Consider the following 27,996-nt stretch of genomic DNA (forward strand, 5'->3'; position numbering starts at 1 on the left):
TGGATGACAATTTCAAATGCAACAAATTTCACCATTCAAATACGCCTTTAAGTCTTGTATATATGTAAATAAATCCAAAGATAACATTTTGGCTTGCTAACTAGTCCCATCCAGGAATAAAAAATTTAAAAACTCAGATGATAAGAGAAATAGACACATCGATTTATCTGTTTCCGTTTTAGAAAATGGAACATATTAGTCTTAAATAATTAGAGATAAAGTGTAGTATACAGTCGTCTATCTGTACGAATACCATTCGTTGGAATCTGGTTCACATGTAGTACTTGGATTCAAGCTTAGGAACATGCCTGCATGGGCATCATGGAAGCCAACCAAGCACTTGGCTTTCCTCAAAACGAATCCCAACAAGCAGCTGCAGTTGCCTTCATCATTTGTCTTCAAGAATCCCAACAACCACATCATAAACCCAATGACATTGCAGGCCAGATAACCCCAATTTTTTTTAATAATAAACATATTTAATTGGTATTATATGACGATAAAATTATAGTACATACTTTCCTTTCAGTTTGTCTTATCCATTAAGTTGAAAGAAGTCTCATGTTCGACTCATAAAAAACAGAACGCGCTCAAATCTGTTGTGGATACGTCATCCCGTTTAAAAAGTGTTTAGTTGATTTATCTAAATGCATAGAATTGTTTAAGATCTTCATGAGTGAGCACCTTTAGATCAGATCAAGTTAGATGGGCGAGAAAATTTTCACCAAAACATTAGGCATTTTAATAAAATTAAAGAGTTCAATATCCCATTTCTCCTAGTTAAAATTAAGTGAAAAACTTCAACACACTCAGTATTCTCAAGCACCTGGTCTCAAATGCTATATGCTAGTCTACACTAAGCAAATATGCTCAAAGGACCCGTCTTGTTGGTTGCTCCCAGTCCATTTTCCGCATTTTGCATTCCTCGAATCCACGTCCTGCAACACAGTTTTTCGACTCAGTTTATAGGCGGTACATAAATGATGAAATCTGCTTAGTTAACTCAAAATGGCAAACACAGGAAGCTGTTCTTATGTATTGAAAATTAGTTCGAAACGTTTAGCAGCGTTTGAAAGAAGGGAATGTATTGGAATGAAGATGAATAAATATATCAAGCACGAGACTATTTTTTTCCGCTTACCTTCCAATACTTTCGCTGGCCGGATGCGTTATAATAGTCAGTCTTTTTGCAGTTTTCATAAAATCACTGCATTGCAAAAAGGAGAAGGGAAAAAAACCCAATAAATAAAAAGTTATACTGGAAATGTAAGCTAGGTTTTCATGCATAGTTCAAAGGCATACGACGATTTCAAGACAAGGAAGATAAAAAGTTATACCTGAATGGCTCAACTCCAGTTTGTTTAACAGCACCTGTTACATCTCGGCAAAGAACATGGCTCATCATCTCTGGTTTTTCTATTCCAAACATGTTAGCAAGCCTCCTATATAGCTCTTCATAAGAACTAAGAGCCGAGAGGTCAAGAGTCCGTCCCACATCTTCCGACTCCATGAACACCTTGCAGTGACCAGTTTCTAGGTCAAGGTCAGTAGCTTGAAAATCCTTGTGCCATGAGAACCCAACGCTAGATGATTTTTCTAGCGGAAACTGTCGCCCAAGTGCTGATTCTGAACCGTTAAAGAAAACCTTAGTGTTGTCTTGATTTCCATCTTTTGAACAACTCCGAATAATCTGCTGCTCAGTAAGTATTGGTTGACCGAAGAGTAAAAACTGGTGTTTCTTCACATTATCAGTCTTCTCCGAGTTCTGACTAGAATTCCCCATTGTTAGCAAGCAAGATAGATTCTCATTGCTGCTTGTATGGCCTGCCCTGATGCCATTTGAGATTCTAGAACTTTGATTGAGCCGCTGGAAACTGGATGAAAACAGCTCCGACTGCAGTTTGTTGTTAAGGTGGAGATCTGATAAAGATATTCTAAATTGAGCATGCCTGGCTCCCTGTATGCCTGCAGGAGTATTGTTGGGTAAACAACACAAGGGGCTGCTGGGCCCGAAGGGGTTGCCTGAAAATGACGGCAATGTTAACTGCCCGTCAAGAGAAAAATCTGGGTGTTGCGGGAGACGCAACTTCTTTCTTGGTGGTGAAAAGGGTGACATTTGGATCATGGGAAAATTTGATACTAGCTCAATCAACCATGGGCTGACACATTTCACATTCTGTAACAAATCTGGCTCGTCCCACGTCACCTGTAATATTGTGGTTTGTTAATAAATGTATAAGCCAGATGATCAAATGGAAGGATTTCAAGAAGGTTACACGGTTTAAACATTTGGAAACAAACAGAGAGAGCTGCACCAAATCAACAACGGTGGAGAACGTATAAAACAACTGAGTCCAGAACGCACAAATTATTCAGACATCTCAGACACTGGAGTTCTTACTGACATAAAAAGTATTCTACTTGAGATAAGAGTTAAAAAGTCTCTTTCCATATAGAGTTCATACTATTCTCCCGAGCAATTTTTGGCCTTAAGGATGACGATGTCATGTGTGCATGTTTCCATATCGAATCATGCCGGGATGTGACTGCATGAGATGAGAGTCATGCCAGAAACCTGTTCTAACCGCAACAAAAGTTGGTGCTTCAGACCACATTCACAGCCAAATCACACAAGGAGGGTGGTCGATGACACATATCGGAAGACAAGAAAGTAGAAGCAGAAACTCACAAAAATAATATAGGGAAATGAAAATCTAAAGCAGATAAGGCGACTAAAATTCTAATCGGATCGCAATCAAACAACACTGAATTAGACATGCTATGAATCATTTTTATCTTAGTCCTACAAAGGTTCCGAAAATCTAAACAAACACTCCGATTCACTTGGAAACGTTTGAAGAGCTAAAATCTGAAGAATTCTTAAAGTTATCAGACCAAAAAAAACAAAATTAACAAACGAAATTTGCACAAGAAATACAAGTTGAGCAACAAAATCACAGAAAAATAAAATACCTGCAGAAGCCTCCAAGGCGAATTAGGCCAGGGAATCGGGTCAGCAACCTGAACAGAAGAAACTGTCCCCATGAACCAGCTGATCCTCGATGAGTCCTCAGTCTCGAAAGCCATCTTAAACCTCATTCCGGAACACCACTGCACCCTCATCGCCGCCCTCACTGCCGAGGCCTTCACGCAAAACTCCGGCGTGCTCGCCCTCGGATAGTAAACCACCTCAAACGGCTGCCCATTGGCCGCCATAGTCGCCGCCTCAACGACACTCTCAGGCCTCACTCTCCCCTTCCCTCTCATATTCCCCTTGGGACTCAAATTCCCACCCCCATTTCTCATCATCTTGTTCTCCTCCTCTCTCAAAAATACAGAGAACCCGCCGTAAGGCAGAACACAACCTCCAGAGCCACCGCCGCTGCTGTGGCTGTTGTTCCATCCAGAAGTCAATTCATTTCCTCCACCGCCATCTATTCCCCTTTTCGCCCTCCGAATCCCAACACAGAGATCGCCATTTTCGGCTCTCAGAAACACAATCGAGTCTCCAGCCACCAATTTCTTCTGGTTCACAAATGTGCTCCACCCCGTAGTTAACAAATGCCGCCGTGGCGTACCTCTGTAAATGTGCCTGAACTTCCACACCTCGCCGTGAACGTCCCTCGCGATCACCGTCTGCACCGGCGGGTCCGCCGAGTAATCCAACCTTGGAAAAATGGTCTCGGCGCAGTACCTGGGGACAGAGAATCCGCCGCCATTGTTGGCGTCGGATTGGGTCAGCGTCTTGGCGAAAGACGCCGGCTTTTCCTGATTTTCAGACCCATCTGCCTCCGTACACCCGTCGTCCGCGGCAAAGGCCTCGTTGTTCTCAATTGGGTTCATCCTAATTTTGGCGAACACCTCGTCGGTTTCCGGGTCCGCCATGAACTTGATGGCGGCCACCCTGCAGAGAACGAGCGACGGGATCCTCGGCGAGGCGGAGAAGAAATCGACGCCACCACCAGCTTGGGCGTGCTCGGCGTGGCCTTGCGGAAAGTAGAAGACTTCTGAGTTCACCGGAGGCACGTGGACCATGCCGCCGGCGCAGGCGTGCCACAGCTGAGGATCCAAGCTTTTCTCCGACTCTTTCATGGTTCTGGTTCGATTTCAAAACTACCCAGATGATCAAAAATTAAAAAACTACGACGGATTTCTGGGTTTTTTTTTTTTTTTCTGGATTTGGGTTTTCTTTTTTTGTTGTTAGAACGTTGCTGTTGTATCAAGGCAATGATAAATATAAAGGCTTCAACTTCATGACCACAAAAGGATTTGAGGTTTTTAGAGAGAGAGAGAGAGAGAGAGCGGCTTTTGATGATTTCAGTGAGTAAATGCTGTGAGGAAGAAACACAGAGATTCAAAACAAGTTAATGCAAAAAACAAAGTGAATGAAAAGTGGACCTCCAACAAACAAATCACTGCAATGAATTCACACCCTTTATTTACCTTTCTTTGGTACAACCAAATCTTCAGAAGAATACAAATCAAACCAAACAAAATGTACCAAAAACAAGTCACTCTGTTTTCACTTTTCACTCCAATTTTTCACCCCTACTAAAAATCAACAAAAAATCAGAGAAAAAAAAATCACAGTTCTGAGATCACTACACCACCCAGCAGTAATCTACCCTCGCTTTTCTCTCTCTTCTTTCTCTCTCCTCACTCTCTCTCTCTCTCTCTCACCTGAGTACGCAATCAGATCTGAAGACAGTGATGAGCTTCTCTCTCTAGAACCGAAACAAAACAAATCTTTATAAAGGGAATTTTTCTTAAAATTCAGCAAATTCAAAGAACTTGAAATAAAAAGTCAACAATTCACTAATACAATGTAATGTTATTCTTCGCGAATTCGATAATAAATTAAATTGCATACGGTTTGTTTCTTTAGTGTGTACTAAAACAAAAAGTCGTTTGGTCCCTTGGCAAGATCCCGCATCCCGATAAAATAATGGAAAATATCGGGACCGGAACAAACAGTGGTAATTATAGTACTTGGACTGGCTCCGAAATCACAGCAGTGAAGTGACAAACACTTAAACTCAACCCTTGAGTTAAAACTCCACTCTTGTTCCATTTTAACCTTGCTCCGACATTTAACTGGCCCGTCGGTTTAGGACCGACCTTTGTGTGTTTTCTTGCACGCCATTTTTCCGGCGCGTGCAAGTTTTAGCTCGTGGTTGATGGATGTTGAGGTACACGAGCGCGCGGTAGCGTGGGGTCGTGTCTGGTGGGGAAGTAGGGGTCCGCGATGTTTTGGTCGGGGCAGCCGAGGCGGATTTGATAGGGTGAAAGTGTAGGTAAAAAGGTTAAAAATGTGGGATTTTTTACTGTGATGCGACGTTTCGCAACACAACTTTACTTTGCATTTAAAATTCACTACTTTACTTTATAAAATTTAAAATTCGTTTGATATTACTTTATATAACTTCATTTTGATTTTATTTTATCTTTTGAAATTGAAAATTTATCTTTATAAATCTTAAAATTTGCTTTACGTTGTCTTAAATTTTTTAATTTCTTATGTGAATTTGATTTAAGTGCACCAGGCACATGGAGGTGTTAGGTCAAGCCTTTAAAAGATGAGAATTTTAACGAAAAACTCACGGTACTGTTCATTTGAATAAAAAACCATATTTTTACACTAAAAAGTCAATCATGTTACTATTTACTTTACCCTTTATTTTGTCCTTATCGTCAAAATTCAAAGTTTTCAAACTTTTTCATTAGTTTTCCATTAAAAGATATGGTTTTTTGAGGAGTACAAAGTATGTATCTGACATAAATAAGAACTCGTCACAATTAGAATTAAGAGTGAGAAAAAAGGTTCAGCCAAGGAGACCGAAGATGATATTCACGGTCGAACGTTTCGAGACTTCCGATTAAGACTTTGAGTTCAGACCTCATTGTTTTAAGGATGTGAAACTAGACGTTTTAATGGTTAAGAATCACAAAGAAAAAGAAGTTCAGTTTTTCGAATTGTTATGAATTTTACAATTTGAATCTGAGTCGATGGTTTCGTTTACAATAGTAATGATTGTGTCATAGTTGTGATATAGGAAACAAAAAAGGATCGGTATGAGTTTTTGGTGCTTCATTCATGGTTGTTGAGTCCTTCTAGTCCAATTTATGCAACCCCAAAAATAGACTTAACAAACCAGTTGTGTATGTCGTGTTTTTGTAATATTCATTATCTTAACGGGATCTTAACAGTGACCCGATAACAACCCGATTTGTTAACAAGTTAACGGATCATGCAAGAAATTGTCATATATCTAATAACTAGATTTGACAAATGATATCTAATTAGATTTTTAATAGATGACCCGATAACGACCAAACTCGTTTACAAGTTGACCCGAAACTTGTTATTTTCGTATCGTTTTGTATCAACTTAAAGAATCACACAAAAAATTGTTAGGCCTACCTAGAAATGTAATAAGTTTAGATGTGATTAAAACGCATGCTTAGTTTGTGTGCCCCATGCCCATAGAGTGTGAGCATGGGCGGATCCATAGAGGGACCAAGGTGGTCGCAGGACCATCCGAAAACTGGAAAAATGCCCATGAAGGTCCTTCGGGGACCCTCCAAATGTTTCGGCAGGGGGAGAGATCTACTCCTAAGACTATATAGCCTACGCCAAGGTAATGTCAAATAATGTTATAGTCCATTCAAAACCTGGTCCATCCATGGAGGAGGTGAAGGAATTGCAGGGCTGCAACAGCTTTCTCACGAGGAAGATGAAAGAGACGTTGACTCTTTTATTTTATTTTTTTCCTTCTACGTTGTCGTTTTGGACGTCTCAATTAACATCTTTATGGGCTATCGAATTTAAGAGTGATAAAAGCCCACTAACTTTAAAGACCTTTAATTTGTTTTTTTTTTCTTCTGGAAGTTGCCCATTTTTTAGATAATTTAAAAGAAAAAATAACGGAGTTTAGAGAACTATTATCTTCGTTCATGCCAAAGAAAAGACTTTTTATATTTTATTTATTTCGTAAAAGATAGAAAACTATGAATGTGAGAGAACAAGGGAATTAAGGCTGCTTAATATTATAGTCTAGTGATATTCAGTTTCACTTGTAAGTGAGAGGTCTTAGATTCGATTCTCGCCAAAGGTGAATTCAAACCACATTATTACTAACTCATTGTGAGGTTAAGCTCATCCCCTCCTCCCTTGGTGTAGATATCTTTTGTTAAAAAAAATATGTTTAGATTTTGTAACTTCTTGTTTTGTTTTTACCATGATTTATGGATGAAAAGTTAAGGTTTAACTTTTTAATGTTATTTTCCCTTAATTTGTTTTTGGATGTCTTACATTCGGACCACCCTATATTAGAATCCTGGATCCGCCACTGAGTGTGAGGTTCCATTATTTTTTCTTTCTTTTCTAAAAAGAGATTAACCGGTGTCTTCGATATGGCGGTCCCCCTTTGAGGGAACTAGGAAGACTTACAGAGACATTTCGATCTCTCTCTAACTATCAGAGTGTAATTCACTAGCCCTCCCCTGACATTCCATTATTTAGGTACCAAACGTCTGTCAGAACAATTGCCGTTGCTCAAATGGTTTAAATATAACCCCTCTCAGATCCTTTTTTGGTACAATTTTGAAATCTTTTTTTACGTACAATTTCTTAAATCCTTGTTCTTCAAAAAAAAAAAAAAAAAAATCTTAAATCCTTTTGGGTACAAGTTCTGAAATATTCCAGGCTGGCCTGATTGTCAAGGGCTACAAGACGAAAACGGCAAATTGAGGAAAAACACCAACTACGTTTCAAAAACATTTGTCAACATTACCTAAGTATAACTTTAGACGGGGACTAGAGAATCTCCACAATTAAAAACAAAACCATTTAATTAAAATATTAAGTTGTATCATTACCCAAAAATGTTTTGTGCTATGTTCACTTATTTCTCAAATACAATAAGATAGTAAGACTAAATAGATTTAACGTTAAATTAAGGAGTTTAGATTTTCTGTTTGGTATTGTTATCGTGATTGCTTTTAAAACTACATCGTCATAGATATTTATTTATTAGATTCTAAAAATTATTAAACTCTCAAATGGCTTGTACTTCAATTAGTTAAGAATATCCGCATTTGTGATCCTTCTTCCCTCATATCATTTCATATGTAATTACATCAACACTAAATAATCAAACATTTTCGATTTATTTTCAAGAGAATTCATAAGAATTTTAGTTATGGAGATTCGAAAAGGAATAAATCGTTATCACCTTCTTTGCTTATATTACCAAGAGTATAAGTAAATCCCCAACATTTTTTTTCAATGATTTATATGTTGAATACTTTTTATTTTGTGATTTCATATATTTTGGAAGTCAATAGAAATTATGTAAAGCTGGCAAGTCAATATATTCGTTATTTGCATTAAATTTGAAACTCTGGATGTAGATTAAAGTAATTAAAAATATTTACATTAATTGGACTAAAAATATATATACAACAACAATAATTATAAGAGTAATACACTATTTTAACATTCTTTTAAGTGACAACATCAGACTCGTAATGGAAAAATCTATTTATTGTGAAAAGTTGAAAGCTTCTGGTGAAGCAACGGGACCAACATCAATCCCGACACATATGATACCTCTTGTGGGATTTCATAATCACATTAATTCAATTGTCACCTATGAAAAAGAAAGAAAGAAAGAGTCCCCTCTTATCTAAAAATGTCTGAAGTCTTGCGTTCGGACCATATGTTATTGCGAATTTTAAACACAAAATCTTTCCATGTCTCAACCACCTTCTGTTTAGAGATCCACTAATATTCTATGTAAAGACCCAGCTACCTTCCTCTCACATTATCTCTATGGTCCACGACCTTCTGTTTTGAGACCCACCGCTACCTCATGTAATGATCTCACCCTTTCTCACACAACCCCATGGCCCACCACCTTTGGGTTCTTCACATAAGAATCTCTCCTCTTAGCCTCTAAACATGATTTTAGGAGAGATTCTTGTGTGAGGAACTTGAAAGTGGTGGGCTATGAGGTGGTGTGAGAAGGGGCGAGACTATTACAAGAGATAGTATTGGCCTTAAAATAGGAGGTGGTGGGTCATGGGGGTTTTTGTGTCTAAGGCCCTCACAAACACTTGATTCGAATGCCGGACCTCAGATTTTCTCTGATTTTAGACACCCATTTTACTTTTTAGCTTAACCTACAAATTCTTAAAGTAAAAAATCAACAACGTACCAATGTATGAAAATAAGTCATAGTACATATAACGATTAAATTTACATGTTTAAATCTTGACAACCTTAATCTAACCATTCAAATTCGGTACTTTAGATACATCAATATATTGTGAAAAGTCAAAGAAGTTAAAATTTAGACAAAGATATATGAATTTGGTCGGTTAAACGTACTCCCAATTGATAGCAAAACACAAGATCGAGACAACAAGTGTAAATGATGTGACCTTTGCAATTAATCTAAATTAAATTAGATTCTTTTGATGAAAAATTAAACTAGATTTAGCATGACAACATCAAATTAGGTGGCTTTTGTAACAATTAATTCTTCTTATGTTTGGTCCAATTAACGTACAAATTGCCGTCCCCATAGCCAGGAGGCTAAACCAACCCCTAATAGTACGAGTGTGGGGTCCTCATCATCCCTCTGGATTTGTTTGCTTTTCTTTAAGCTCGTTACTCTCTGTGGTCCTCCAAATTGACCCCTTTTGTTTTAAATTGAGGAAAAACAAAAACTTTGTTGCCGACGTTAATTGAACCTAAATATGTTCACATGATTAATTATTTGTTAAATGTACGTAGATACAGTATGTGTTTTCTTACCAAACTGTTTCAGTATCTTATATTGTTGGTCTGTTTAACCGAACTATTTACTTTAATTGTGAATGTAATTAACTAATGATAATATAACACGTAACATGTACAAATTGTATGAAAAATGAACAAACTCTCCAAACAAACCGCCTTCAACACATTTAGTTACGAGTCATCTACGTGACACATTTAATTACTAATCACGTACGTGATGTTGAGAATGAAGTTCATATTAATGAGATGAGAGATCTTACATGAGCTTATAAGTAAGATGGGCCACTTCCATATTGTCAATTGGTTTTATAGTGGAACTTCAATTTTCTTCATGGTATTAGAGTAAGTTGTTTCATGTATGAAGCCTAAAAGGTCATACATACTTCACGTCACTCCATTTTTGCTTATTGTCTACATGTTAAGCTTAACATTTGCCATACGTAATATGAAATTTTCAGAGAGACGAGTAGAATGACAACTTCAGACAACACTGATATTGTTTCAGATTTGGTAATTATCACCAGCACAATCTGACAGGTGTGAGGTTTTATGACTAAAGGCCTAGGTATTGGTTAGAGCGGAGTTAAGTTATTTAAACTCTTTTTTTCTTCAGAGAAGTAATCAATATGAGTTATTTGAACACGTAAAAGGGCGTACTGGATTGTTGGTAGGGTTTTCCACCATGTGAAGAAGGCCAAGGATATGAACGTTTATATCAAGTGAGCTGGTAAAGTAGCAAACAATCACACCAATACAAGACAAATATCATGTTTTAAACTCTCTAAAAAAGGAGACCGTTGTCCTCCTTTCGATTTCCAATTTTGTTCTTTTTCCATCCGAACACCAAACGGCAACTTAATTTTTTAAAATAAAATAAAATGCCAAGTAAATTAATTTCTGGTTTTCATTGGTCCAAACCAAATGACCCAACGACAGCTTTGTCTTTGTCTTCGGCCCTTAAAAACGACAACCCAACTGACGCTACTACCGGTTAGACTGTCGTTGTTCAGAACAAAAAATACAAAATAAAATAATAAAATTTGTGGGGTTATTGCTGTCATTTGCCAGCATTTGCTAACATGCGCCGTGGGTGCGCCCTTAGCTCTTTGGACCTCCTTCCGTATATCACAAGGCGGAGTGAGGAGTTGGACAGCTAGAGACAACCCATGAGGATGAGCTGACAGAGAGAGAGATGTCGTACGAGTTTTGACTTGAGTGATTTATGATGACCTGGCACTGCCACGTCTGCAGAATTTTTAATGGATTCTCATATTGAGTGCATTTTTGCTCATTATCATTTAGTGTGATGTATGTTCATTATCCTAAATGAGTTTGAATTTTGAGATTTGTTCATATCCACCACACGAATTTCAAAATTCAAACTCATCTAACAATGATAAATAAAATGATGAACATACACCCATTAAATAGTAATCCACGAATCTCTGTGTTTAGTTTGAGTTCTGAACAAACACGCTTGGGCGGAGTTGGGTTGAAGGCTGGATCTGGCGACACCCGTACGCTGAGGATCGGGAGGTGAATAGAATACCCCACAATTGTCTGAGACACATCGTTTCGGAGTCGTGTCGTGGGCCTGCGGCTCCACTCTGTCCTTGTAAGAATGTCGGACTCACACTCATTGACCCAACCCAACACAAACCCAAAGAGATGTAAACATCTCACCTAATATAAGAGACCAGTACACAGTGGTAGCGACGTCTCAGTTTAATAACTTAATATTATTTATGTATATATAATTATCTTCGGCCCATACCATAATAACATATGCAATATCGATATGTATTATTGAACCAGAACGTTAACGTAAACGTATACCTAAACCATATTAAGTCCTTCTAATTTCAACAATATAATGACACAGACTTCATCATGTGCCGTGTTTGAGACCTCTTTTAATTAAAATAAAGAAGGAAGAAAAACAGACGGTAATGAATGGGTAGATAGTACGTAGGTATCATGTTATCATAACCTCTCACAATACGTGGACACCTGCGTTTGAGTCTCATGCTCATTGAACGGTTCAAATTATAAAATTTATATAATAAAATATATATTATTCATAAATAATGAAATAAGCGCAATCTCACGAAAAGGTGCAGATATTACTTTTTTACTCAATGAGTAATGCTTGTCTTAGAACTAAAGAATAAGAATTCTTTTGGAAGTGATTTTAAAATGATTAAAAGCGTTTTTAAATAAAATATTTTTGAGTTCCAAAAACACTTGTTATGTGATTCTTGTAGGAAGCACTTTAAGTGCTTTTCCATGGCTCACTTGCATTTTTATTAAGATTTGTTCCAAAAACATTTCTACCAAAAACGTTTACAGTCATTTTAAAAGCACACTTCCAAATGAGCCCTAAGAGTAACAAATTAATAACCTTAGTTTTCTTTAATAGTTCGAACTGCTTAGTAATATGAAAAATGAACGGTCGAGATTTTTCTTTTTAAGCAATAACAGTCAAGATTGAGTTTTGGTCGAGAAAAAAAATTGACAGCTTTAATTCCATGTGGCTCTCAGGCTTATTCTCCGTCTGTGTAATTATTTTTACTTACCTACCAATCTAATTAATATAAAATCGGACTACCCCATAATCCGGACTATTACAGACTTACCCTAATAACCTGTGTACAATTACTAACTAGAGTGTTCTGTAAAAGTAAATGTAGGGATGGATTCTGGTCCTAAAAAGATCAGGGAAACAGTTGTCCAACTGAGAAAATAATGTTCAATTTCGTGGGGAAAATTTGAAAATCCTTGGACAAAAAGCCTTTTACTCTCGCACAAGTCAAACAGAGAGGTTGCTTGAGGGTTGTGACCATTTTAGCAAGTGGTGATGGACCATGGAGGAGGGGCCAATATTTGTACCAGAGATTGATTGGTATACGCTACAGCATATCAGACAGAGATATTTCGATGTATTCAGAATACAATATAAACCTAAATAAGATCTTTTTTTATAAATATTTTTTCAATGATTTTATGACACATGATGTGCTGCTTTGATTTTCGGATTCACTGAAAATCTCAAGAGTTGATGAGCACACGTGAACAACCTTGCTCCAATACTCCAATTTTATCTATTAATAATTTTTTAAATCCAATTAGTCCTACAATCATTCAATTGAATAATATGTTGCTTCTTATTTGGAGTAAAACATACGTAATAACCGATAATAATTGTATACAGCTTGGCTTTTAAATCAAAATAGTTATTGAGATTGGTATCTCCTTACTTTGGTCTTTAAGATTTAAATCGATAGTTGTGATCTCTGATATTATCCACTGTCAATCATTTTTGTAACATCCCACATTACTCAGGGGAGTGAATCCTGTAAGCCTTATATGTATATTCCCATCTCTACCTAGCACGAGGCATTTTGGGAGCTCATTGGCTTTGGGTTCCATCAAAACGTCGAAGTTAAGCGATTTCACGCGAGAGCAATCCAGGATGGGTGACCCATTGGGAAGTTCTCATCTGAGTTCTCAGAAACAAAATCGTGAGGGCGTGGTTGGGGCTCAAAGCAGACAATATCGTGCTACAGTGGAGTCGAGCCCAGAATGTGGTGGGGGCTTGGGCCGAGATGTGACGATTTTGATCATTTTGAAAAGTCTCATTTAAATTGAGTGCCTTTTTGTCAAAGTAAATCCTCCAATTGAACTAGTGGTTTCTTTATTTCAACAAAAATTTTTTTCACAAAATAACTAAAATAATTAACGATGAATAATCTCAAAAACCATATAAAGAGATCATTTTGTTTTTAGTGATATGCGTGTTACACAAAGAAACACATGCAAGCATGTCAACACACGACCAGCCAAATGGCCGTGTGGCCGCTGCCCACGCTTTGTCTTGTGCGTTGGACTTTTTTTTATACACTTCCGTTGAAAGTCGAAACTCTCTCTATTCATAATTCACGCAATTTATTTTTTTAATTTGTTATGCTTTGTGTGTGATTTCAATATATCATTGTGCTTGATATTCAATGCTCTCCTATTCACTACCTTATCCATTTGTTTGCATCCACTTGGTTCTAACCCTTGGAACTCTCTTGGGTGTTCACATAGAAAAAGCTTATAGTCATTAGCGTTTTTGTTAGAACTACTTTTATTTATTTAAAGTATATTTGTTTTTATGAAAATTTAAGTGTTTTTTTTAAAAGTATTTGGAAGTACACTTCGTCCAAATACTTTTCCAAAGAGCACTGAAAAGTTCTTTTAGAATCTGCACATATTTTCATATTATGCAAAGTATTGTAAAAGTGTTTTTGATTACTTGGAAGTGTTACTAGCCATTTCATACACATACTAGTTCATGTTGAGTTTACTTGTGAAGATAAATGTATTATTATTATTTTTTGTTGTGGACCCTAAGGGCTGATGAGCCCAATAGAAGTGAAGATGATATGGGCCGTTCACTCTCTTTTTCTTAGGCTTTCTCTAATGCACATTTAAGTTACACATTATAACAAAAGTCATCGATCTCGTTTAGTCAAATGATCTAATGGCTCTTATTCATATGTATATTTTGTTGTTGTGGACCCTGAAGGCTGATGAGCCCAATATAAGCAAAGATGCTATGGATCATTCAATCTATGGCTTTTTCTAATGCACATTAAAAATAAACATTTTATTTACACATTCAAACAATAAGCCATTAGATCTTGTTACGTGAAATAATTTAACGAATCTTGTTCATATTTGTAACTCAAATGTGCAGTTTTAACGTGAACTACAGAAAATTGACTCCTTTTCATTCTCTCCATCTTTGCTAAAATTGGATACAAAATTAGGAAGTTTGTTCGTAGTCCAAGCTCTTGACGCATGGCCCAACCCATTAGAAGCCTAACGCTCACAAACGGAACCAGGAGTGTCCTATCTAAGTATTACAAAGAGGTACAAAGAATTTGTAAATAACTTCTTCCAAGTAGTCATTTGCAAATCGATCCCAAGAATCATTTGTTATATGTACTCTTTAAAACGCAATTTATGTTATGTTTTCATATTTTTCACGAACACCACATGGACTACTTAGCTATGAGGATGCACAACTACCACCAAACAAAAGTCTCGCCAATTTAGGACCTGTTTGGTATCCTATTTGAATTTTTTTTATCATTTCTCAAAACATTTATTAAGAACATTTCTTGAAAACAATTTCCCTTAAGACTAAAAAACTTGATTGGTTTGTGATTTAAAAATTTTAAATCTTACAACTTAAACTAGACAAAGAGATCTAAAAATATGGGGTTGCAGGAGAGGGAGAAACATGAGAGAGGAGAAAAGAAAGTAAGAGATGATTGAAGGAAAGAGAAAGAAGAGAGATGATTGGACAAGATAGAGAGGAAGAAGAGTGAGAGAAAGAACTGAGAGAATGAAGAGAGCAGATTGGAGGAGAGACGAAGAAGGTAAAAAAAAAGAGGAGAGAGAAAAAAGAAAAGATAGAGAGATAGATTTGGAGTGAGAGGGGAGGAGGGAGAGAAAAGAAATAAGTGAGTTTAAATTTAAAAACTCTAAAAACTCACTTTTTATGTTTTTAGAGAATAAACTACATTTTTTAGTTAGTCTTGAGTTCAAGTTTTGAAAATAATCATACCAAAAAAGTTTTTAAGGCTTAAAACTTGAAAATTGTTTTTGAGTTTAAAAAGTTGGATTCAAGTAGAGTACCAAATATGCACTTACTAACTAGACTCTACTTTTCGTGTGGATGTACCACTTCTATCAATCTTTACTAGAAATTTCATCAAAATACATCATGTGTTGCACATTAGCTTGAGCACTTTTCATATGTATTTTAACACTCCAAGACTCCTTGATGACTTCGTGTAAGAATTTCGTAGATTATAACTTGTCTTCAAGAAAGCAGAAGATATGTGAGTGCTTCAGTGGAAAACACTTAATAAATTAAAGGAGGTGGTAGATTAACATTGAAACATGATTTTTTTTTTCTTTTTTGAACAAAACAATATTATCTATTCGGAGGGATGTGGACTAAGCCTCACAATATGCTAACAATAATGTGGTTCAAATTCGCCTTTGGCTAGAATCAAACCTAAGATTTCTCACTTACAAAAAGGACGCTAGGCGCTAGTCGGGCAGTGGGCTGGGGCCTAGCACTTAGGCGGGTGCTGAGGTGGACTAGGCGGATTTATGTAAATCTATTGTATTTTGTGTAAATAAGTCTCCTTATACTTAATATATATATAATTACATCATAAAACACAAAATAGAATGACATATATATTATGAAATATTGAAACATAATGAAAACATGGGTAACAAGCATATAATGTCCGTTCATTTAAGTATTCAACAAGTCTTTTACAATTTATTGAAAAAAAATAAAATGCAAAATGAAAGTTAATTATTTTCTATCTAAGTGAATTGCAACCTAGGTGGGCGCCTCAGCAGGTCTAAGTGCCCTTTCTTAATTTTCAAACGCCTAGACATTAATCGGGGCGGTGGCCAACCGCCTAGACGGGGATTTTTAGAACAATGCTTACAAGTGAAGATGATTATCACTAGACTGTACTACTAAGTGGCAACACTGAAACATGAGTTGGAATGGTAAATTGACAAGAGTCATTATTTGAACAGTATGTGCACACGCCTTTAATCAAAGTAGCGTTTGTGAAATTTTTACTAAATCAATTTGGTAATTTAATCTCTTGCCGTTGATGTTAATGTTTCGATTCACATTTCATCACGAATAAATTGAATGTAATTTAGTTTATTGTTGTCAATCTTATTGGCTTTGAATCAAATTGGATTAGAAATTTTGAGCACACAGATTGATAAGTGGATCACCTTAACTCAACAATGCGCACATGCAACTGATAGTTTAAGCAACTCATCTCATCATCATCCATCAACTCTCCATGTGAAACTTGGTCAATATCTCCAGTATTCTACCCCAAAACAATAAAGTTAGGTGGTAAAACCTCTCACTTACAAGTGAAGAAGATTACTACTAGACCGTATTGTTAAGTAGCAACGCTGAAACATGAGCTGGAATGGTATATTGACAAGAGTCATTATTTGAACAGTATGTGCACACCGCTTTAATCAAAGTAGCGTTTATGAAATTTTTACTAAATCAATTTGGTAATTAAATAAGGAAAAATTAGGTTCCCATTCCTATTTTTCCTACTCCATTAATTAAAACCTTATTCCTTTTCAATTTTTGATCAAGGTCCTTAGATTTTAATAAACGTCATTAATTATTTCAATAATAAAAGGGAATTGTTATTAGCACTCAAAAAATCTTATTCTACACTCCAAACTTTCTATATTAGGAAAGAAAAATACACTTGTGAGGAGTGTAGAATGAGATTTTTGGAGTGCCAATAACACTTCCTAATAAAATACTTTTGGTTTCTAAATATATTCATTTAGTGTTAGAAACGTTACATTTGGTATATTTATATTTATGACTGAATTTTTTATAATATATTTTTATATTTAGTTTGTATTTTTTTTTTGCAAGCCTTTTTTTTTTTTGAATTGTACCAATTTTCCTTTTAGCTTTAATTTGTACCCATATATTAATTCCTTTTTGTGCTCATATTTTTTAAACTTTTATTTGTATTTGTACCCATTTTTCATTTTGCTAAATGTACCCATGCTAATTATATGTATTAAAAAATATTAATATTTTTTTTAATATTTTAATAATATGTGGGTACACTACTTTTTTGTTATAATTTTTGTGAAGAATAATATTACTTTAAATTTGATTTTTAAGTATTTATTGTTGTATGCATAATTTACTGAACAATTATAGAGGTAATAAAGAGAAGGGGTGCGGCAGATAGAGAGAAGAGAGAGAGAGAGATGTAATTGTGAGGTGTGTGTTGTATCACCTCATTGTGCCTTTAGTTATAGTAGTATGGAAGGTTAAATCCTTACCCTAATAGGATAATATCTAGTCTAAGAGATATAGTAGAATCCCATAAGGATATCTTAGATATGTTAGGATTTACACAATCACATTCATAATCTAATAGGACTACAACACTCCCATTTGAGTGTGTAAATACTCAACTAAATGGCGCATCAGGTTTTCAGCGATGAAGCAACTACAGTTGATGAAGTTATCGCCACGATGAGCGAATGCGAGTATCAGATCAAGGGAAGAATGCATAAAAGGTAAAACTCACAAAACCACGCTATGGTAAAACCCAAGGTGAGAGAAAAACCCATAGACTAAGGAGAAAAGTGAGAGGTTGCATTAATTCAAAACTATACGTCTTTTAGACCTAAGTAGAAGAGTTCACACAAGTATAACCAGCCCAGGATGGGTGCCTTGTCAAAACCTAGTAAGGTGGCAAAAACCCAGTGGGAAAAATGATCCTAATCATGGAGAAAAAAAAGTACATTAAGATGAAGTGAGTATACTTCTAGATACTCCCCCTGCGTTTGACAGAACTTCCAAATGAGAACTACAAGCATTGCATATGAATGGTTAGGCATACCAATTCCTCAAACAAGTTTCTGAAAGGTTGACTTCGACAGTGATGTCGTGTAGAGGTTAACAAGGTTGTATGGGATCGGCTACCAAGATATTGTGATATCCCTAACGGTAAATACATAACAATTTTGGGATTTACCTTGTGCGGGTTTGATAAGTAACATGCATCAACATAGCAAATAAGGCAAGCATCATTTCGAGGATCAGGGGGTCATATCCGCTCGGGATGCGTTGGGATTAGCCCAAATCCGTAGTACCTTTCAGGGTAGCTGAAAAACCTCTTTAATACCAATTCAGTGGTTGCGTGTAGGCTGTGTTGTATCTTTACCAATAAATCAACAGCAAATGAGGGTGTCCTTTCTAATTGCAATGAGCTAAGTACAACAAAGCGCAAAGTTGAACTCAGATATGGAAGTTTGGATTCCATAACCTTTTCAAGGGTCTCATTTCCATATAGTGTATGGAAGATCATAGGTATACTCAAAGGTAATACCTTCGGGGTATAGTTCGACTGGTAGACCAAATTACTGTCAAAACAATGCTTGAACTTCAGGTCAAGGCATAAACGAGTTTTCCTAAGATTCTTCATCTCAAATTCCGTCTTCAGGTTCGAGATAGTTTTCTCAAGCTCTTCCAGAGTCTTAGTGAGATTCATGTCAACGACATAAACTGTAACTCTAGCAATTTGGAATAAGACTTCATAGTTTAACACACAAGGGCATAATTCATATCCTTGACTGATCAAATAATCACTTCAACGGGTATACGGATTGCTTCAATCTGTAAGTGAACACCTCAAATGAGTCGAGAGGGTGTTTTGTGGTTTGGAGCTATTTGAATCGGTCTATGTAATTCTTCGAGAACTTACATGTCAATCTCCGTTTCAATATCCTCAGGAAGAAACACTAACCACATTTCATAATGCTGCTATCAATTACAGGACGTTTGAGAAAAATTTTGCGCTGTAAGGCGTGCATCATATCGCACTATCCGGTAATCTAGGCTATAATAAACTTACCCTACTAACCTTTGTACAATTACTAACTAAAGTGTTTTGTAAAAGTAAATGTAGGGTATGGATACTGGTCCTAAAAAGATCAGGGAAAAAGTTGTCCAACCGAGAAAATAATGTTCAATTTCGTGTGGAAAATTTGAAATCCTTGGACAAAAAGCCTTTTACCCTCGCATAACATATCAGAGAAAATAATGTTCAATTGCTTGAGGGTTGTGACCATTTCAGCAAGTGGTGATGGACCATGGAGGAGGGGCCAATATTTGTACCAGAGATTGATTGGTATACGCTACAGCATATTAGACAAAGATATTTTGATGTATCCAGAATACAATATAAGTGTAAATAAGATATATTTTTTAATATTTTTACACTGATTTTATGACACGTGATGTGCTACTTTGACTTTCGAATTCACTGAAAATCTCAAGTGTTGATGAGTACACGTGAACAACCTTGCTCCAATACTCCAATTTTATTTATTAATAATTTTTAAATCCAAGTAGCCCTACAATCATTCAATTGAATAAAGTGTAGCTTCTTGATTAAAACTTACGTAATAACCGATCGTAATTGTATACAACTTGTCTTTTAAATCAAAATGGTCATTGAGATTGTTATAACTCTTAACTTTGATTATTGAGATTTAAATCGATAGTTGTGGTTTCTGAGATTGTCATTGTCAATCATTTTGTAATTCTATAAAAAAATCTCTGTTAAATTGAGAGCATTTTTATCAAATTAAATCCTCCAGTTGGACTAGTGATTTCTTTAATTCAATAGAAATTTTTCACGTAACAACTAAAATAATTCACAATGAACAATCTCAAAAACCATATAAAGAGATCATTTTATTTTTAGTGATATGTGTGTTACACAAAGAAACACATGAAAGTATGTCAACAAATGACCAGCCAAATGGCTGTGTGGCCGCTGCCTACGCTTTGTCTTGTGAAGGAATGGGCGTAGTCAGCCTCCTCTTTCATAACAAAGCCGTTATTTCCGACTAACATAGAAGTCTCTCGTGCGGGCGAAGGAGAGGCATTTAAAACGATTGCCATAGAAAGTACATAATGAAAATGTGCAACTACTTTTTTATGCACTTTCGTTGAAAGTCGAAGCTCTCTCTGTTCATAATTCACGCAAATTTTTTTTTTAATAATAAATTTGTTATGCTTTGTGTGTGACACTGTGACTTCAACGTATCATTGTACTTGATGTTCAATGCTCTCTTATTCACTATTTTATCCATTTGTTTGCATCCATTTGGTTCGAACCCTTGGAACTCTCTTGAGTGTTCACCTAGAAAACGCTTATAGTCATTAGCGTTTTTGTTAGAATTGTTTTTATTTATTTAAAGTATATTTTCTTCATGAAAATTTGAGTGCTTTTTTTTTTTTTTTTTTTAAAGTACACTTCGTCCAAATACTTATCCAAAGAGCACCGAAAAGTTCTTTTAGAATCTACACATACTTTCATATTCTGCAAAACATTGTAAAAGCATTTTTGGTTACTTGAAAGTGTTATTAACCATTTCATACACATACTAGTTCATGTTAGGTTTACTTGTGAATAGAAATGTGTATATATATATATATATATATGTTTTTGGTTGTGGACCCTGAAGGCTGATGAGCCCAATAGAAGTGAAGATGATATGGACCTTTCACTCTCTTTTTCTTAGGCTTTTTCTAATGCACATTTAAGTTACATATTTGAACAAAAGTCATTGATCTCATTAGATCAAATGATCTAACTGCTTTTGTTCAAATGTATATTTTGTTGTTGTGGACCCTGAAGGCTGATGAGCCCAATATAAGCAAAGATGGTATGGACCATTCACTCTATGGCTTTTGCTGCACAACAAAAATAAACATTTTATTTACACATTCAAACAATAAGCCATTAGATCTTGTTAAGTTAAATAATTTAACGAATCTTGTTCAGATTTGTAACTCAAATGTGCACTTTTAACGTGAACTAGAGAAAATTGACTCCTTTTCTTTCTCTCCATCTTTGCTAAAAATGGAAACAAAATTAGAAAGTTTGTTCGTAGTCCAAGCCCTTGACGCATGGCCTAACCCGTTACAAGCCTAATGCTCGCAAACTAGTATGGGCTAAAGTGTTATTTAACACCGATTGAAAATTAATTCCGAAGGCTCTTTAAGGGGCCAGTTTAGCCTCGTCTCTTGCCCAAGGGTTTTTAAGGGGTCAATTTGCAAAGAAATTATAGAAAATAAAAATTAGCCACCTAACACTTTTTAATCCCTAGCATATCACAACATCAGAACAACAATAAATTAAGAAGGCATAAATCACAAACGGAACTAGAAGTGCACTTTTAAGTATTACAGAGAGGTACGAAGAATTTGTAAATAAATTCTTCTGAGTAGTCATTTGCAAATCTATCCCAAGAATCATTTGTTATATGTACGCTTTAAAACGCAATTTATGTTATGTTTTCATATTTTTCACAAACACCACATGGACTACTTAGCTATGAGGATTCACAACTACCACCAAACAAAAGTCTTGCCATTTTACTAACCAGACGCTACTTTTCGTGTGGATGTACCACCTCTATCAATCTCTATTAGAAATTTCATTAAAACACATCATGTGTGTGCGCATTAGCTTGAGCACTTTTCATATGTATTTTAACACTACAAGATTCCTTGATGACTTGGTGTAAGAATTTCGTCGATTATAACTTATCTTCGAGAAAGCAGAAGATATGTGAGTGCTTAGTGGAAAACACTTAATAAATTAAAGGAGGTGGTAGATTAACATTGAAACATGATTTTTTTTTTTTTTTTTGAACAAAACAATATTATCTACTGGGAGGGATGTGGACTAAGTCTCACAATGTACTAACAATAATGTTGTTCAAATTCGCCTTTAGTTAGAATTGGACCCAAGACCTCTCATATATAAGTAAAGAGCATTACTACTAAACTGTACTACTAATTGGCAACACTGAAACATGAGTTGGAATGGTAAATTGACAAGAGTCAATAATTGAACAGTATGTGCACACCCCTTTAATCAAAGTAGCGTTTGTGAAATTTTTACTAAATCAATTTGGTAATTAAATCTCTCGCCGCTGATGTTAAAGTTTCGATTCACATTTCATCACGAATAAAATCAGTTTATCGTTTGAAAAACGTTACTAAATTGAAAGTAATTTAGTTTATTGTTATCAATCTTATTGGCTTCGAATCAAATCGGATTAGAAATTTTGAGCACACAGATTGATAAGTGGCTCACCTCAACTCAATAATGCGCACATGCAGCTGATGGTCTGAGCAACTCAGCTCATCATCATCCATCAACACTCCATGTGAAACTTGGTCAGTATCTCCAGTATTTAACCCCAAAACAATACGGGAAGGTGGGGTTCTGAATTTGAATAATTTTGGTAAATTTAATCCACCAAAACAATTTATAAAATCTTTATTTATAGGCGGGACTTTCGATTTTCTTTTTCCCTTCAAATTTTAAAATACAATTGACCCTTTTAACTTTCACACACTAGGTTTTTTATGTTTATAAGAGTTCGAATTGGTGGAAACATTCATGATTCATCTAATCTTTTTAGCAGCGTTATCCACACTCCTTTTTATACCTATTGTTAATTTATATCCGTCAATTCATACATTTGACAACTGAAAATTAAAAGATGTGTGAATAGCACAACCTTTTTCTTCAAAGTTTTACCAATCTAATGAGAGGAACAAGACTCATTATGAATGTCAAATGTCTTGTGGAAGATAAATTGATTATAACCCTCAACAAACTCTTCCCCGGTTTTTTTATTTTTTTTATTTTTGCAACTTTTTTTATCGACGGAGGAAGAAGGATTTGAACTCGGAAATTACGAGCCAGTTGGTAATGTATTTTAGTTCCTATTTTCTTCAAGTTTTTCCCTCCATTTAGGTAACGAGCAATTTCGACGATAGGGTTAACGACCTCTTATTCCATCATATGTACATGAAGAACATATCAAATAAATTAGAACAGAAAGCAATAAAACAGAGGCAAAAAGAAAGGTCTCTCAAATAAGAAGACTGTTCTCATTTTCAAGATAAAATGAAATAATTGCTACCCCCTACAACTACTACTATTACAACTACTGCTACCTGAATTTCCTACTGGGCCGACGATAAAATCCCCATAACCGCCTCCTGGCAACCCTTGCTTCTCAGCTCGATGACCTTCTTGTGCGAGTTCGAATGCACTGCTGCGACGAATGTAGGGCTTGCTGCCGGGCGGTACTCCGGGAAGAGACGCCCAGACCTGTACCTAACTCCACACGCATTGCAGAGAGTCTTCGGCCCTAGTGGCCCTTCTCTCCACTGAGGGGTCTTCGTCACTTGACAATGCGTGCATTTTTTAGCCTCACGGCTCTCACCTGGTTCATCCGTGGTGAGCTTTCCCGTTTTCTTCTGTTTTCTTTTGGTAGTGTTCAACATATCCTCTGTGCGAGAGGATTCTATGTCAAATTTACAAGCATCCCAATGATACAAGTTTTCGGTGGCAGAGGAATTGGATGAGGTACTGGGGATGAACTGTGTACTGAAAATAACAGGGTTTGCACGCCTGCTTCGTGAAAGCTTGCTTCGGGTGCGCTTTTCAAATTTGGGCTCAAATTGGGCAGCACAAGAGCCAATGCTTTCATGGTCATCATTGCGAAGGCTACCTTTGCTGCGGATGGTTTCACATGTAACACTTGGGAATTGCGGTTGATACATTTGTTCATACTGAAAGAAAATAAAAAACAAAAGAGCGAGATGAGCGAAGAACCTACGTTGGCAATTGTTGGCTAAAACAGCATAAAACCGCAAATTCCTTGACAAGAAACATGGCAAGAAAAATACACACATCTTTAAAATACAAAGTACAAACTAGGTATCCTATAATACCTAGATTCAGTTAATTATCATCTGTTTCACCATCAACTACATGAACATTGTCAGTCATTTATATGAAGGACCACAAAGCCATTATCCGGACGTAGAGTATTCATAGGATAATCCAAAATTCAACACCACTCAGACGGATGTTCAAAATGAACGCTTCGAATGGAAGCCTGAAATTACTTTGAGACAAAATGCAGAAGCATATAAGCAGTTTTCTCTAAAGTGAAATAAGTTTATCTTCTATAAATCTTGTCAACAAGAACAAGCCTGGTTGTTAAATTCTATTTGTTCTCCGAGAAATCCATACCAACTTCATATATCGTTCAGATTCTTTTACAATTTAAACTCTAATACTCATATATCATGTTGTCAAGAAACAATATGCTCTATTGATGCTAGGTTTGATGGAAACCTTTCTTCAGCATCCATAAGCTAGATAAGAAAACACCACTGAGAGAATTGGAATGCCGACGCTACTTTTTAGAACATATGTTACCATGAATCTTTGGTCTTTTTCACCATGACTTAGTGAGTCCAAGAGTTCATAACCTAAACAAAAATATACGTTTAACAAGATTTTTACGGCTACAAAAACAACATATGATTTACAACCTTCAGGAACATGTCATATTTGCAGGGACAAAGTTTCACTTAAGGAAAAACAAGAGTAGGCACAGAAATTCAACTACCTAACAGGAAATCACATATCATGGAAGCTCCGAGGAATATACATACCTCTATCCTCTTCCAAAGTATACATCCATCATCACTACACTTTGCTTAACCATAAAGTTCGCAATACAACAAAAGGGTTAGGTGCATTCATCAAGCACTCGACCATAACTAGTTCTGCATACTTTGTGCATCCAACAAGAATAAAATTGCCTATGACGCATCACTAAATCAAATTCTTGTTCAAAAATATTGCTACAGTGCAAGAGACAGACTAAATAGTTATGCAGGGAAGAAAAATTCTTGAAACCAATTTCCGGGCCACGTTAGTAGAAAAGTATTAAACACAATAGTGCCAAGCGAAACAACTTCACAGAGTCATGCATATATACTGTAACACAAAGACAGTTCCACAGCAAAAACACAAACAGAATAATAACCCTTATGTCCCTAACATAAGATAATAAACTCACCGGAGTGGAGAGGTTCGTATGTTTCTTTTTGTCATCATAGCTGAAAATCCCTGAACCAAGCAACTGATCAATGTTCGGTGGTGGCTCTATGTCTTGGAACTTTGTATCCCAATCGTTATCTTCGACACTGTCATCAATGTCTTCCATGGGAAAATCGAGAGCGCTTAGGATGTCGTTGCTGAGGACGCTCTCGTAGTTGAAAGCCCCATCAGTGGGCAAAGAACCATCCATGTCACTAATATTCTGTTGACAGTGGCAAAAGACCAACAGCAGAGGAAGCAAGAATTCAACTACGAAAACTCTTTAATTAATTAAGATGTATAGGCAAACAAGAGAAGCATGGCATTGCTTGTTATATATACAGTGCTAAAAAAATCGAAAAAATATGCCAAAAAAAGAAGAGATATCACAGTAAGAAGTCAAAACGGAAAAGCTATCTCAAGGGATTGGATTGGATGGGATTGAATAGTTGTGGTTTTTGGTCATAAATTCAGAGAGGGAAAGCGTTTTTAATTGGGTAGAAAATCGTCACTAATTGAAGGTTACCCAAAATAGGCCTCTGAATTTCTCAATTCGAGAAATGTCAAAGGGATTTTCTCAACATGAGACTTTTGGCACCTCATATTTTTGACACAATGTTTTATAATATTGGCACGCAAAACATTTTTGCTCACAGCTGCAAACTATGGTGTATGCTCATCATACATTTAATCATCTAGCACGTGTTCTTTCACTTAACCTAGTTGATTTTGTTCAAAATTGAAAAAACAATATTTAATGTGAAAATTAACCTGAGTTAAGTAAAATGACACATGACAGATGATTAACTCACCGTAATTATGGTTTTAAGTATAAATCATAGTTACGGTGGTGAGTAAAAATGCTTAAACAGTGAGGTGGCAGATGGGTGAAATAGTCCCTTTTGCATTTCTCATTTCATTATCCAATTAATTTCCTCATCAATGTTGAATCAGAAACAATAACACAAAAAGAGGGTGACTTACTTTTACCATGCTAAACAAGAATAAAAACAAAAAATTAAAATTAAAATCTTACAACTGCACACGCTCGAATTCCCAATTCCCGAAGCACCCTGTTTGGCCTCTGAGAAAATGCCGGGAAAATCAGAAATGCTTAAGAAACCCAAACGCTAATTCGCATTGCATGCCAATTGTACAGTTGCAGCACCAGTACAACATTTTCCATGAATACTTAAATTTAAAAATATTCAAAAAAAGAAGAAAATTGAAAGCGGAATGTTGGGCATTTTTCGAATTCCATTTTCTGTCGAACCAAACAGGATAAAAAGCAAAATGCTAACAGAAAATAGAGAAAATGCAAACCTCTGAAAAACCCTAAAAGCGGCGAATGAAAGCATGACATTCATTCATTCATTCACGAAGAAGAAGAAGATGAAATGGTAAAGAATATATATATATATAGAGAGAGAGAGAGAGAGAGAGAGAGAGAGAGATGGAGAGGGAGGCGAGTGTTGGCACCTCACGCTTCGTTAGCTTGGTGACGTCAGCGGATACCGCCGTCATTGTCCCTGTCAAAACTTCCAGAGCGTGAAAGAGAGAGCTGGTGGCTGTCTGTGTTGCTTGAGAGGAGAGAGAGGAGAGAGAGAGAGAGTTGCAGAGGAGAAGGAGGAGGAGGAGGAGGAGATGGCTCTGAGCCTCTTTGCGTTTGTCTGAGATTGGAATTTAGGTTTTCTTTCTCTCTCTCACCAGGGAGGAAGGTTCACGTGCAGCGCTGCCCCACGCGTTTTTACGGTGAGGTCTCACTTCCCAACCAGATTCAGATTTTGTTCATTAGTCAACGTCCCATAACGTGCGTACTTTTAACTTTTGAGTTTTCTAGTTTCAGACTATTTTCCTTTGCCAACACTATTTCCACATTATCTTTTTTATTTTTATCAGAGTATTATTATTATCACCAATTTTTAGTATTTTTATTAAACTCTGCATATATAAAAGTTACACCCTTGAGGCCACTCAGTTCTATGGTATGATGATATTTCTCTTCACTTGGAAATGAGAGGTCTTAAGTTCGAATCTCATACATGGCGAATTCGATACCAAATTAGATTATCATTTGTGTGGCTTAACCAAACTCTCCCTCCTCTTAGTGTAAAATTATATTGATGTACTCAAAAAAGCAAAAAAAAAAGCATCATGTATTTAGGATTTAGTGATTAATTTTGAAGAATGAGTCAGCAACTAAGTGGCAATAACGTAGGTAGAAGGAAAAGCACATTGGAGCCGCGACAAGGATTGGTGTTCAAAAGGCAATTATTAGTGTTTATGAACTCAAACCTAAGCAATTGACTCATGATGTTGGATCAAATTTTAATGGTTAGCGACTTAGCATTCAAACTTGGTTCAATTTCAAGAATTTCTTTGTTCTTTAATTAGACTTTAATTCAACCATAAGTGATAGTAAATTTTCATGTATCAGCCGTATCAAATATATTATTATTTCTCTCACTACATTTTCTCATGTGACTAGTAAATGATCATTATTGTCACAAAATATGAACACTTCCACTTCCATTTTTTTTCTTCTGTGTTTCTCTCGTTTATAACACTATTGCTATAGATTTGTTATGCATTGTCTAGTGAGGA

The 27,996-nt window shown here is 36.1% G+C and overlaps 2 protein-coding genes across 4 annotated transcripts; both read right to left on the reverse strand.

The window, feature by feature from the left end:
• Positions 1-718: 718 nt before the first annotated feature.
• On the reverse strand, positions 719-4,723 carry LOC137741840 (auxin response factor 18). 2 transcript variants are annotated; one of them, XM_068481546.2, is made up of 5 exons: positions 4,444-4,723; positions 2,974-4,331; positions 1,338-2,206; positions 1,142-1,207; positions 719-938 (listed from the first exon to the last, which is right to left on the reverse strand). In XM_068481546.2, the coding sequence occupies exons 2-5, from the start codon at positions 4,090-4,092 to the stop codon at positions 857-859; spliced, it is 2,136 nt and encodes a 711-aa protein (XP_068337647.2). In that variant the 5' UTR covers positions 4,093-4,331; positions 4,444-4,723; the 3' UTR covers positions 719-856. The 2 variants fall into 2 exon arrangements, with proteins under 2 accessions (XP_068337647.2, XP_068337646.2); XM_068481545.2 differs by having other exon boundaries at positions 2,974-4,536.
• Positions 4,724-23,255: 18,532 nt separating this feature from the next.
• On the reverse strand, positions 23,256-27,102 carry LOC137742390 (GATA transcription factor 11). 2 transcript variants are annotated; one of them, XM_068482245.2, is made up of 4 exons: positions 26,872-27,102; positions 26,429-26,476; positions 25,373-25,615; positions 23,256-24,068 (listed from the first exon to the last, which is right to left on the reverse strand). In XM_068482245.2, the coding sequence occupies exons 1-4, from the start codon at positions 26,914-26,916 to the stop codon at positions 23,457-23,459; spliced, it is 948 nt and encodes a 315-aa protein (XP_068338346.2). In that variant the 5' UTR covers positions 26,917-27,102; the 3' UTR covers positions 23,256-23,456. The 2 variants fall into 2 exon arrangements, with proteins under 2 accessions (XP_068338346.2, XP_068338347.2); XM_068482246.2 differs by lacking the exon at positions 26,429-26,476 and having other exon boundaries at positions 26,872-27,100.
• Between the last annotated feature and the right edge of the window lie 894 nt (positions 27,103-27,996).

The sequence above is a fragment of the Pyrus communis genome, chromosome 11 (genome assembly GCF_041283825.1).
Source record: "Pyrus communis isolate YQ-2024b chromosome 11, ASM4128382v1, whole genome shotgun sequence".
Lineage (NCBI taxonomy): Eukaryota > Viridiplantae > Streptophyta > Magnoliopsida > Rosales > Rosaceae > Pyrus > Pyrus communis.

Bases quoted from the DNA above. Each gene is read 5' to 3' on its own strand.
- LOC137742390 (XM_068482245.2), bottom strand. From the start codon at position 26,916: ATGACGGCGGTATCCGCTGACGTCACCAAGCTAACGAAGCGTGAG. The intron at 26,477-26,871 runs GTGCCAACACTC...GCATTTTCTCAG, and splicing joins CCAAGCTAACGAAGCGTGAG to AGGCCAAACAGGGTGCTTCG. The intron at 24,069-25,372 runs GTGAGTTTATTA...ATTTTCTTTCAG, and splicing joins ATACGAACCTCTCCACTCCG to TATGAACAAATGTATCAACC.
- LOC137741840 (XM_068481546.2), bottom strand. From the start codon at position 4,092: ATGAAAGAGTCGGAGAAAAGCTTGGATCCTCAGCTGTGGCACGCCTGC. The intron at 2,207-2,973 runs GTATTTTATTTT...ACAATATTACAG, and splicing joins CGCCTTGGAGGCTTCTGCAG to GTGACGTGGGACGAGCCAGA. The intron at 1,208-1,337 runs GTATAACTTTTT...TTTGCAATGCAG, and splicing joins ACTGGAGTTGAGCCATTCAG to TGATTTTATGAAAACTGCAA.